The sequence below is a fragment of the Giraffa tippelskirchi genome, chromosome 8, assembly GCF_054371585.1.
Source record: "Giraffa tippelskirchi isolate mGirTip1 chromosome 8, T2T-mGirTip1v1.2.pri, whole genome shotgun sequence".
Lineage (NCBI taxonomy): Eukaryota > Metazoa > Chordata > Mammalia > Artiodactyla > Giraffidae > Giraffa > Giraffa tippelskirchi.
Window position 1 is genome coordinate 134,732,003 of NC_137282.1, and position 13,419 is coordinate 134,745,421.

Below are 13,419 nucleotides of genomic sequence, written 5' to 3' on the forward strand. Positions count from 1 at the left end.
GGAAAGAGTGAAGGCAGGAGGAGAAGGGGACAACAGAGGATGAGATGGTTGGAAGGCATCACTGATTCAATAGACATGAGTTTGAGTAGGCTCCAGGTGTTGGTAATGGACAGGGAAGCCTGGTGTGCTGCAGTCCATGGGGACGCAAAGAGTCAGACATGATTAAGCGACTGAACTGAATTGAAAGTTTCAGATTAAGGTATTAAGTAAGGGCCTTCAGGAAAGGAGAACTAGTTTCTTCTGTATTATGTATTACCTTTGATAGTACACTATCAAAGCATTTGATAGATCACTCTTGCATCAACAGCGCTAAGTCATGGGAGAAAAAATGCATATTACATAAAAAACTTCTTTATTATTTTTGTCTATGAACATCAGAGAGATATGTAATAGTGTTTTCACAGTTTTTCAAAAAAATTCCTTTAAAAAAAGATCATTTTCTTTCAAAATTAAAAAGTATGTTTTTTTTTGAAAAACTGACATTGGAGATGAGAAATATGGCAAGAATATGCTATATAACTCCATCAATGCAGAATACTTTTCTGGTTAAGTATTTTCTAGCTTTTACTGGTTAAAAACCAGTCTGTGAAAAGACTACAGGTAGAAGTGGCTCCTAAGCTCAGATTTCCATTTCAAAATTCATACCTGTGTTGTCAAACATTCCAATTTTAATCTTTCTAGAGAAGCCAGAAATCCTAAGTTTTTGTATAAAGGTGATCTAATTTAAAAATGTTGGCAACTAAATTTGTATCTTCATATACTGCAAGTGAAATTTGAAAAGATTCTATGCTACACCTTTGTACAGCTCAAGAGTTTATTACCTCTATCCTGATGCTTACCTTCCTCAGTTAAGTTTAATAAATATATGTTGACTCCTATGAAAGATTTTTAAAGTAGGTTTTTTATACAGACGAGTATATACAAAAGCATGAAGAACTGTAGACTAGGATTGTGCAAACCTGTATCTGTGTGAATACTACCATTATCAGTTATGATAATGTTTTAAAAATTAGTTTATTTTTAAAATAAAAAACATCACTTTATTTAAACTAAAACAAAAACAAAAACCGTTCATTCCATTCCACTCCCTGACACTGGGAGCCACCAATCTGTTTCTCTGTATCTCTGAGCTTGATTTATTTTTATTTTAGATTTCAGTTAGAAGAGAGCTCTTTTGGTACTTGTCTTTCTATGTCTGCCTTATTTCACTTAGCAGAACACCCGTCCATTCACAGTACTGCAAATGGCAAGATTTCATTATTTTTTGTGGCTCAATAATATTCCATTGTATAGCTACACCACAATTTCTTTACCCATTCATCCACCTATGAATACACACCTTGTTTCCATATCCTGGCTACTACAAATAAACTTGGATGTGCATATGTGTCTTTGAGTTAGTGTTTTCATTTCTTTGGATAAATACCCAGAACTGGAATTGCTGGATGATATGGTATTTCTGTTTTAAATTTTCTGAGTAACATCCATACTGTTTTCCATAGTGGCTGCACCAATTTATAGCCCAACTAACAATACACAAGGTTTCCCTTTTCTCCACTTCCTTATCAACATTTGTTTATAGTCTTTTTGACAACAGCCATTCTAACAGGTATAAGGTCATATGTCATTGGTTTAGATTTGCATTGCCCTGATGGTTAACAATGGTGAGCATCTTTTCAGGTACATGTTGGCCATTTTGATGTCTTCTTTGGAAAAATGTCTATTTAGATTTCTTCCCATTTTATTAATCGGATTGTTTATTTTTTGCTGCTGAGTTGCGTAAGTTCTTTATATATTTTGAATATTAGTCCCTTATCAGGTATACTATTTGCAAACATTTTCTCCCATTCAGTAGGTTATCTTTTCATTTTATTGAGGGTTTCCTTTCCTGTGCACAAGCTTTTTAGTTTGATGTAGTCCCACTTGCCTTTATTTTTGCTTTTCTTTTTGTTGTCAGATTAAAAAGATCATCACAAAGAGTTATGTCAAGGTATTGGTCTATGTTTTCATCTAGGCATTTCATGGTTTCAGGTCTTACATTTGACTCTTTAATCCATTTTGAGTTAATTTTTGTGTATAGTGTAAAAGAGTACCCAATTTCATTCTTTTGCATGCAGCTCTCCAATTTTGGCTTTTTGTTAGTTTGTTTTCCTCACTAAGTCGTGCCTGAGTCTTTTGCAACCCCATGGACTATATAGCCTGCCAGCCTCTTCTGTCCATGTGATTTTTCAGGCAAGAATACTGGAGTGGGTTGCCATTTCCTTCTCCAGGGGATGTTCCTGACCCAGGGATCAAACTCAAGGCTGCTGCATGTCTCCTGTACTGCAAGTAGATTCTTTACCACTGAGCCACCAGAGAAGCCCCAAAGAAAACAAACAAAAACTCCAATTTTGGTTACTTTTATTGTACATTAATTGACTATGTACATGTGGGATATTTCAGGGCTCTAATTCTGTTCCATTGATCTATGTGTCTGTTTTATGTCAATACCTGGGTAGGGCTATTATGAAAAATATATGAAATAACAAGTGCTGGTGACGATGTGGAGAAAAAGGAATCCAGTACTTTAAATCTGTTGTGCTATTTCCTCCTAGTCTTTGTATTTTCATGAAAATTCTGTGGTCCTTCAAATCACTGTTCCCCTATAGTAATAAATCTGGGTGCTTTTAAGATTTATATTATGTCTCTCATAGTCAGCAGTTTGAACATGCATTTCTTTGGGCTTATCCTTTTTTAGAGTTTGCTCAGCTTCTTCAGACTATAGATTTATGTATTTCAGTAAATTCCAGATGCTTTCAGCCATTATGTAATTATAGATAAAGCCTATTTCCAATAGCAAATAAGAAAATTAAATACTTAGGAATATATCTAATAAGAAATACATGAAGCCTATAGAAGAAAAATATCAAAACACTCATGAAAGACACAAAAATAGTCTTGGCAAAATGTAGACATTCCCTTTCCTTAGAATGATTCAACATTAAGATATAATTCTCTTTAACTTGATTTAAAAGTTCACACAATCTCTATAAAAATACCAACAAGCCATTTTACAGAGCTAGAAATTTTAAAACTAAAGTTCATATGGAAAAATAAACATATAAGAATAATCAGGAACATACTGAGGTAAAATTAAAAGGGGTATCTAGTCGTGAGAATCTTTAAGAATACCATAAAACTTCTACAATTAAAAATGTTATATTAGCACATGCATAGACAAATAAACCACTGGTATAGCTCAGTTGGTAAAGAATCTGCCTGCAATGCAGGAGATCTGGGTTCGATTCCTGGGTCGGGAAGATCCCTTGGAAAAGGAAATAGCAACCCACTCCAGTATTCTTGCCTGGAGAATCCCATAGACAGAGGCGCCTGGTGGGATGCAATCCATGGGGTCGCAAAGAGTCGGGCATGACTGACTGACTAACACTTCAACACACAGAACATGAAATCAGAATAGACCCCAATATACATGCTAATTTAATAAAGACAGAGGCATTTCAAATCATGAAAGTAGGTACTTTCTAATAAATGATGATGGTTAGGAAACTAAATGTTAAAAATGAAACCACACAGGTACTAGAAGACAGTATGGATGAATTCTCTTTAAACTCAGCATAAGAAAAATGTTACTAACTATAATTCAAAATACAAAGGAAATAAAAGATTGATGCATTTGACTACATTAAAATAAAAATCCTTGCATGCCCCCCAAAGGGACATAAACACAAAGTTAAAAGAAAACTGCACAGCAGAAGAATATACCTGTAGCATATTTCCCAAGCAAAGGACTGACATGCCTAACATTTATGAGATACAGGACCAAAGACTTAATAGGAAAATGAGGAGAGGACGTGAAATCATTTCTAACGGCCAATGCTGGAACAAACTGAGCAATAAAAATAAACAAAAATATTATTACATAATGATTATAAGAGTAAAACTTAAATATACATTAGTCCATATATATGTACATTAAACATTTATTAAGCAATGGTGATAAAGTATAGCTATTCCTTTCAGAATAATTGCAACTTAAAAAGATAAAAGGAAAGAAGGAAAAGAAAAGCATATACCCACTGATGAATGTTAAATAAGCAATTTTTTCAGAGAAAGAGTATTTGCATAGTCACATATTATCTCCCACAAGACACTTATTAACAAAAAAAGGAAAAAAAAAAGTAACCTCATCATAGCGGAAAAACTTAGTACATAACACCTTATCCAAGTCGTCAAGGTTAAAATTGTAAAAAACATCAACAACATGAATCCATTGACATGATACACAGAGAAGTCCATCATTTCTATGGTATAATCACCAAAAAGGCACAGTCACATTCTAACCATAAGAAAGTGTCAGACCAATTGACAAAGAAGAGCATTCTACAAAATAACTGTTTCGTAATTTTCAAAAATATATATGTCATGAAATACTCTAAGAAGAGACCGATTACAGACAGAAGACCACAAAGACCTGACAGATCACTATAGTGAGTTACCCTGGACTGGATCCTGGAACAGAAAAGGGACATTAATGTGAAAACTGATAAAACTCAAATAAGATTGGTAATTTTATTACAGTATGATACCAATGTTATTCCTGGTTTTGATAACTGTAGTACAGTTATGCAAGATGTTAACAGAGGAAGCTGAATGCTACCTGAGAATTACCTGTACTATTTGTGCAATTCTTCATACATCTCAAATACAGAGCAAAAGATCACTTTTAAGTTCTAGAAAAACTACACTGATATAATGATTTAAAAACAGACCAGCGTTATCAGGAGTGGGAGAAAAGACTGATGACACAGGGGTACAAAGGAATGTTTTTGGATGATGGAAATATTTCTATATAATGACTGCACTGCTAGTCACATGACAATACTCAGTTGACAAAACTCATTGAATCATGCACTGCTGAAATTTTGCTACATGAAAATTATATCTCAATAGAGATGACAAGAAAGAATTTGAAATGTTTTTTAAAAAAGAAATTAAAAAAAAATGTTGGGTTGCAATGCCAGTATAAGCAGAACACAGAGCAGAGCTACCAAGTAAGATTACATGCTCTTACCAGATTAATTAACTGAGTGTGCACGACATCTTCTACCAAAACTGCTGTTTCATGAAGAGGCCTCCGAGCATCACCTAAAGAAAACCTGCAAAGAAAATCAATACGCCAACATTAAGAACTGTGAAACTGAAAAATATCAATTATAATACTCTGCTTAATAAAGTACAAATTGTTCTCTCAAATGACAGAGTAGGAATATAATTTTCTATGACAAAGAACTGCATCTTTCCTACATTTAAGCTGAAACTTCCAGAGAAAAGAACAGTGTCATCAATGTTATTTCTTGATTCGTGTGGGCATCTTTGAGGGTATTTACTATTTCAAAATGCAAAATTTTAACAACCAATTCATTATATTGGTAACCAGAAAATTATGTTACCATACTCAAATAACCAATACAGTTGGCCCTTCATATCTTCACGTTCTGCATCCTCAGATCAACCAACCATGAAACAAAAATAGTTGAATTAAAAAAAAAATTCCAGAAAGTTCCAAATAGCAGTTTGATTTTGCCATGTATTGGCAATTATTCACATACCATTTACTCTGTATTTACAATTATTTACATGACATCTACTTTATACTAGGTATTATAAGTAATCTAGAGATGATTCAAAGTACACAGGAAGACATCACAGGTTAAATGGAACTCACTATTCTTAACATAAGGGCTTCTCAAGTGGTACAGTTGGTAAAGAACCTGCCTGCCGATGCAAGAGATGCAGGATCGATACCTGAGTCGGGAAGATCCCCTAGAGTAGGAAATGGCAACCTATCCCAGTATTCTTGCCTGGAAAATTCCATGGACAGAGGAGCCTGGGGAGTTACAGTCCACAGGGTCTCTAAGAGTCGGACAGGACTGAGTGCGTGCACGCGTGCACACACACACACACACTTTTAACATGTTCCCCAGCATTATGAAACAGCTGATCTGACGGAATGATGAAATGACCTTTTGAAGGCTGAGCAACAGTGCCAGTAAGGTGGTAATACCTTGTAGAGCAGGGGTAAGGTTTTCCAGAAGACTATACAGCCTATGAATCAGCATCCAGTATATGGTGTGGTTTCTCCCACGCACAGAATTCACAGGTCTAGGAATTAAGGGATGGAAAGGGAGAGGCACCACTCATCATTACTTCTAAAGACCCACTAGCAAAATTGTTGCTTCCTGTTCCCATGGTCTTATGATTTGCTAGCCTAGAGGTCTTAATTCCAGAGGGAGGAATGCGTTCACATTTACTCCATTGACATAACAATTATTCCATTGAATGAAACTTAAGACTGCAGCTGAGTCACCCTGGGTTCCACATGCTTCTGAATCAACAGGCAAAGAAGGAGTTACTGGGTTGGCAGGGGTGAGTGATACTGACTCCCCAGTGGAAACTCGACTGGTACTCCACAGTGGAGGTAAGAAAGAGTATGCCTGGAATACGGGAGATCATTCAGGATGTCTCATAGAATTTCCATGCCCTGTGATTAATGTCAATGGAAAACTACAACCCAATCCTGGAAGGACTACTAATACCTCAGATCCTTCAACAATGAAGCTTTGGGTCTCTCCACCAGTTAAAGAACCACAACCAGATGAGGTGCTTGCCAAAGGCAGGAGAATACGGAAAGAAGCGGGAGAAGGTAGTCATTAATACAAGCTACAATCATTTAACCAGTTACATAAAGGGCATTGCAATGGTCATTTTGTTATGAATACTTTTTTGTGTGTGTGAATACTTTTTTGTGTGGTTGTTAGGGAAATATCTTGTTTCCTTCCCTCTCTTACTCCCTCATCATGTAACATAAAATATGTTGGACTTACAGTGTTTATATCATAGTATTTAAGCTAAAAATATTAAGGACAAGTATAAATGTCACTCATGGACTTAAACCTCATCTTCTTGGAAAGGGGTTTAGTGCAGTTTCAACTGTGTACTGGATAACTGTATCATGTTAGGCAGAACTGTGACCCTGTTATTATCTTTATTTGGAGACTAAGTATATTTTAAGGAGATATGGGTGCCAAGTTGATATGGGTGATGGTTAATTTTACATTTCAGTTTAACTGGACCACGAAGTGCCCAGATATTTGGTTAACATTAGTATGATATGTATTTGAAGGTATTTATGCATGAGGTTAATTAACATATGAGTCAGTAAACTGCGTAAGGCAGATAGCCTTCTCCAGTGCGGGTAGGCGTCCTCCAATCTGTTGAAAGCCTGAATACAAGAGAGGAGTCAACAAGTTCTCTTTCTACCTTCACGCTGAGACACTGGTCTTTGCCTGCTTTGAACACATGTTGGGACACCATCAGTTCTACTGCGCTTCTCAGGTTTTCATACTGTAGTTTTACCCTCCCCTCGTCACATTCTGGGGCTTCCCCAGTGGTTTAGATGGGAAAGAAACTGCCTGCAGTGTAGGAGACTCAGGTTCAGTAGATCCCTGGGTCGGGAAGATCCCCTGGAGAAGGGAATAGCTACCCACTCCTATTCTTGCCTGGAGAATTCCATGGACAGAGGAGCCTGGCGGGCTACAGTCCATGGGGTCGCAAAGAATGGGACACAACATAGTGACTAACACTTTCACACTTTCATCACGTTTTATGTTTTTGATTTCACAGTATACATTTTTTTACTTTGTGTATCATTAACAAATTATTGTAGTTATTATTTTTACTGCTTTGGTCTTCTAACCTTCATACTAAATGTATAACTGATTTACCCATCATTAAAACATTTGTGTATTCTGAATTTAACCAGTAGAATTTGCACTTTTATACATTTTACTACTACTAACTAGTATCCTTTCTTTCATTTAGTATCAATGAAGTCGCTTTAACATTTCTTATAGGCTAGTCTAGTGGTTATGAACTCCTTCAACTTTTATTTCTCTGGAAATTCTTCATCTCTCCTTCAATTCTGAAGGATAACTTTGCTGAGCAGAGTTTTTTTGGTTGTCAGGAAAGCAAGAGTAAACCATAAATTTATTAATACAATTAACTACATAAAATCTGAAAACAGAAAATCTAAATGATCATCTCAATAAATGTGGGAAAATCACTAAACAATTCTTCATGATAAAGGTTTTAACAAATGAGGAATTAAAAGAATTTTCTCAATTTGATGAAGAGAATCTACCAAAAATCAGATAGGAAATAACATGCTCAGAAGCATTCAAACCTTCTAAAATTCAGACCAATATAAGGATTCCCGCTATCACCACTTTTAGTCAATATAATACTAAGATTACAATTACAACATAAGGCAAGAAAAAATTTAAACTATGTGAGCATTGCAAAGAAAAAACTAAACTGTTTTTATTCATATAATCTGAGTATCTACAAAGAAAACTCAAAATAATGGGGAGACAAATTATTTTAGTTAATACAAGCCAGCAAGTTTTTTAATTATAAGGGCATCTAAATAGCATCATTAACACAAAGGCAGAATGAACTCACTGAAACAAACAATGGAGTGTTGGGAGCGAGGGAGATAGGGAAATGATCCTTAAAGGGTATAAACTTTCAGTTATAAGATGAATAAGTTCTTGGAATGTAACATACAACATGTGACCTGGTATTATATTACATGCTTAAAAGTTGAAAAGAGAGTAAGTCTTAAATATTCTTACCACAAAAATGAAATGGTAATTGTGTGATGTGATAGAGGTGTGAGCTAAAGCTATGGTGGTAATAACTTTGTAATAAACAAGTGTATCAAGTCAACATAGACTCAAACCTACATAATGTATCAATCATATCTTAATAAAGCTGAAGGAAACAGCACACAAAAGTACAAAATGCAATTAAAATATATACAAATTGACTCTAAACTTTCTGTGAGAGAGTCAAGAGCCAAGAACAGTCAAGATATACATACATATTTTATGTGGACTATTTTTAAATCTTTATTGAGTTTATTACAATATTGCTTGTTTTATGTTTTTTGGTTTTTTGGCCATGAGGCATGTGCAATCTTAGCTCCCCAACCCGGGATCAAACCTACAACCCCTCCACTGGAAAGTGAAGCCTTAACCACTGTACCACCAGGGAAGTCCCACGACACTTTTGAAGTATAAAGTGGGAGGAGATATCCTACAAGACTTACTATAAAGCCAGAATAACTAAAGACAGTGTGCTACTGGTAAAAGGACAAACAAACCAACAGAACAGAAAGATCATAAAAAGTCCCCATTAGAGGATAAACTCCACAAAGGCAAAAGTCTTCTGTTATGTTCACTGACATATTCAATATTTAATTCTTTGGACTGCCTAAACAAAGTTTCCCTTTGGTTATTTTAAGTTAATTGAAATCTCACACACAAGTACAGTTATCAAAACATCTACTTCTGCTTTATTGACTATGCCAAAACCTCTGACTGTGTGGATCACAGAAAACAGTGGAAAATTCTTAAAGAGATGGGAATATCAACCACCTTACCTGCCTCCTGAGAAGCCTGTATGCAGGTCAAGAAGCAACAGTTAGAACTGGACACGGAACAACAGACTGGTTCCAAATTGGCAAAGGAGTACGTCAAGGGTGTATATTGTCACCCTGCTTATTTAACTTCTATGCAGAGAACATCATGAGAAATGCCAGGCTGGATGAAGCACAAGCTGGAATCAAGTTTGCAGGGAGAAACATCAATAACCTCAGATATGCAGATGACACCACCCTTATGGTAGAAAGTGAAGAAGAACTAAAGAGCCTCTTGATGAAAGTGAAAAAGGAGTGTGAAAAAGTCGGCTTAAAACTCAACATTCAGAAAACTAAGATCATGGCATCCTGTTCCATCACTTTATGGCAAATAGATGGGGAAACAATGGAAACAGTGACAGACTTTATTTTCTTGGGCTCCAAAATCACTGCAGATGGTGACTGCAGCCATGAAATTAAAAGATGCCTGCTCCTTTTAAGAAAAGTTATGACCAAGCTAGACAGCTTATTAAAAAGCAGAGACATTACTTTGCCAACAAAGGTCTGTCTAGTCAAGGCTATGGTTTTTCCAGTAGTCATATATATAGATGTGAGAGTTGAACTATAAAGAAAGCTGAGCGCCGAAGAATTGATGCTTTTGAACTGTGGTGTTGGAGAAGACTCTTGAGCATCCCTTGGACTGCAAGGAGATCCAACCAGTCTATCCTAAAGGAAATCGGTCCTGAGTATTCATTGGAAGGACTGACGCTGAAGCTGAAACTCCAATACTTTGGCCACCTGATGCGAGGGACTGACTCACTGGAAAAGACCCTGATGCTGGGGAAGATTGAAGGCAGGAGGAGAAGGGGACAACAGAGGAGATGGCTGGATGGACTCGATGGACAGGAATTTGGATAAACTCCAGGAGTTGGTGATGGACAGGGAAGCCTGGCATGCTGCATCATGGAGTTGCAAAGAGTCAGACATGACTGAGCAACTGAACTGAACTATCAAAAGGAAATAATTAACTCAGATAAAACAACGAATTCAATTCACATCTCTATTAAAAAGAATATTTTTAAATTACTTTTTGTATTATTAAAATGTACAAATAATTACCAAGTTTCATCTCACGGTTTAATAAACTTTTCTTCTAAAAATAATCGTCATTAGCATAAACATGTGAACTATCTAAAATCAGCTAAAGATATAACTAGGGATGTGACTTTGATGAGTATATTATTTTAATTTTTAGGGTTGTTAGTTCTCCAGCTTTAATTTACATGTTTTCTCATATTACTTCTGCCAATTTCTTTTCCCCACATATAGAAAGCTAGATATTGTCCTAACGGTTTTTGTAAGATAGACATGAAAGCCATTAGACCTAGCCACAGTCACCTCTTTTTGCTCTGCAGTACATATAATATTTTTCAATCACTTAAAGACAAAATCCAAGTAACTGGTAAACTTACACATATCTTTTTATTTTCTACCCCCATTAAAGACCTATCGTACTACTCACTGATGCCTTGACTGACTTGTCTTGGGACTATTCCCAAGCAAAATGGTCTGATGCTCAGTTTCTTCACATACTGCCTAGATGCCTATAACACCACCAGTATTGCTGGTGCAGCTTCCACTAAAGGTCTTTCAGGAAACTTTCCTGAAAATGTTGTCTCTCCCTTGGTCTTCTACAGTAGCTTCATTGCTGTAACACACAAGCTTCTATTTTAGTTTTCATGTAACTTTGATAACTATGGTCACAATGAGCAAGACAGTGGCTTGTCTTCTCACCCAAACAGGACTGGTTTTTATTCAATCCCAGAATACAGTGTCTCAGTGGGCAGCTGGACTTGGGCAGTGGATTCTGCAATTTCCAGTGCGTAATGAAAGTATGAAAGAAGCATGACTATCCACGAGGTGAAGTTATACTTCTTATTCTGTACACTTTGACAGAGGAGGGCATACGCTGAATAAAACCATGGGACATCTTTCTAAAAAGTCTGCAGAACTTACCACTAAGCCTTTCAGTACTTTTGTGTGTCATGTGTAATCCTAACACAGTCTAAAATGGGAGATATTCTTTATATAGACATCTATTAAAGCAAAAAAAAAAAAAAAACAACTATTATTAGACAGTGCCGAGTAAAACAGAGTAAGAACTAGTTACAGAAACATTTCCAAAATACAGAAAACAAAGTTTTAAAAATATACACCAAATATTACTCCAGTCACTATGCGTTTCCAAAAACACAACAAAACCTTATTTCGGTAGTTTCTAACCTCAGTTTAAAAAAACTAATGTGTTTTTTAAAAAAGGAAGGAAGATGCCAGATATTTGCTATCTTACTCTATGTTGAACCCCATTTGACATCTGTGGTTAGTAACTTATGCCAACATGTTTCCCAAGTATGGTGATACACTTTCAATGGCTCTTAAATTTCTAATACATTATTATTTATCATAATCTTGGGCTAACTTCCAGATCCTACGTAAATGTATATATCTGATGATGTAACTATCTACAGACCCATTCTCCTAACATCCACTTATTACCAACTGCTGAAAACAAATCAACTCCAAATTCTGTTTTTCAAAATAATAATAGCAGACTTCAGCTTTTAGAGCAGCTAAAGAAAAACAAAGCAGAAACTACAGAGAGTTTTCTTATATCCCCTCATCTCTCCCCGCATCCAGTTTCCCCTATTATTCACATTTTGTATTAGTGAGCCAGTACTGATTGATAAGTTATTAACGTGCATCTATAGTTTATGTTAGGGGTAACTCTGCATGAGATTCTCTATTAGTTTTGACAGATGTATAATGATATGTATCCACTATTACACTATCATACAAATGGTTTCACTACAAAGCCACTGACGTTGGCCTATTCATCCCTTTGTCTTCTGTAATCCCTGGCAATTACTGATCTTTTCACTGTCTCTACAGTTTTGTCTTTTCCAAAATGTCATACAGTTGCAAACACAGAGTATATGGCTCCTCAGATTGGCTTCTTTCACGTAGCATTATGCATTTAACATTCCTTCATGACTTCATGGCCTGATAACTCTTTTTTTATTACTAAATAATATTTCATTGTTTGGATATAGCATGATTTGTTTACACACTTATCTACTAAAGGACATCTTAGCAGCTTCCAAGTTTTAGCAATTCTCAATAAAATTGCTATAAACATTCATTCAAGTTTTGTGTTGGTGTAAGTTTTCAAGGTCTTTGGGTAGATAACAAAGAGTGTGTTTATTGGACCATATTATCAGAGGATGTTTAGTTTTGTAAGAAACTGCCAAGCTTTCTTCCAAAGTGTCTGTACCATTTTGCATTCCCATCAGCAATGAATAAGAGTTCCTGTTGCTCCAGATCCTCTCTGGTATTTGGTGTTTTGGATTTCTGTCATGCTAATAGCTATCTAGTGGTGTTTCATTATTGTTTTAAGTTGTAATTAATTTATTAACAATGTATGATGTGGAGCATTAAAGCCAAATTCTTTTAACAGCTGTAACTGTAAGAAAAACAAACTTTTTCAGCCAGCATATACAATGTGTATATTTATCTCTTAAGTCATATAAATATACATGTAATATTAGTACAATGACATAGCATAGAACAAACACAAAAGAGAAATTTCAAAGAGGTAAAAATGGATCAAACAATATTTTTTAAGTAAGTATTACTTTATTTGGGCTTCTCTTGTGGCTCAGTGGTAAAGAATCCGCCTGCCAATGCAGGAGACGCAAGACACATGGGTTCAATTCCTGAGTCAGGAAGATCCCCTGGAGAAGAAAATGGCAACACACTCCAGTATTCTTGCCTGGCAAATCCCATTGACAGGGGAGCCTGGCAGATCACAGTCCATGGGGTCGCAAAAGGGTCAGTAACAACTTAGCAACTAAACAACAACAATTATTTTATTTATTGAAATG

The 13,419-nt window shown here is 35.8% G+C and overlaps 1 protein-coding gene across 41 annotated transcripts in view; it reads right to left on the reverse strand.

Moving 5' to 3' along the window:
- SUPT3H (SPT3 homolog, SAGA and STAGA complex component) overlaps nt 1-13,419 on the reverse strand; it is a 408,871-nt gene that overhangs the window by 203,433 nt on the left and 192,019 nt on the right. For all 41 annotated transcript variants that reach the window (XM_081519022.1, XM_081519017.1, XM_081519018.1 and 38 more), the window contains one exon: nt 5,072-5,156. In XM_081519022.1, coding sequence (XP_081375148.1) covers nt 5,072-5,156 — 85 coding nt within the window. The remainder of the gene's footprint in view (nt 1-5,071; nt 5,157-13,419) is intronic.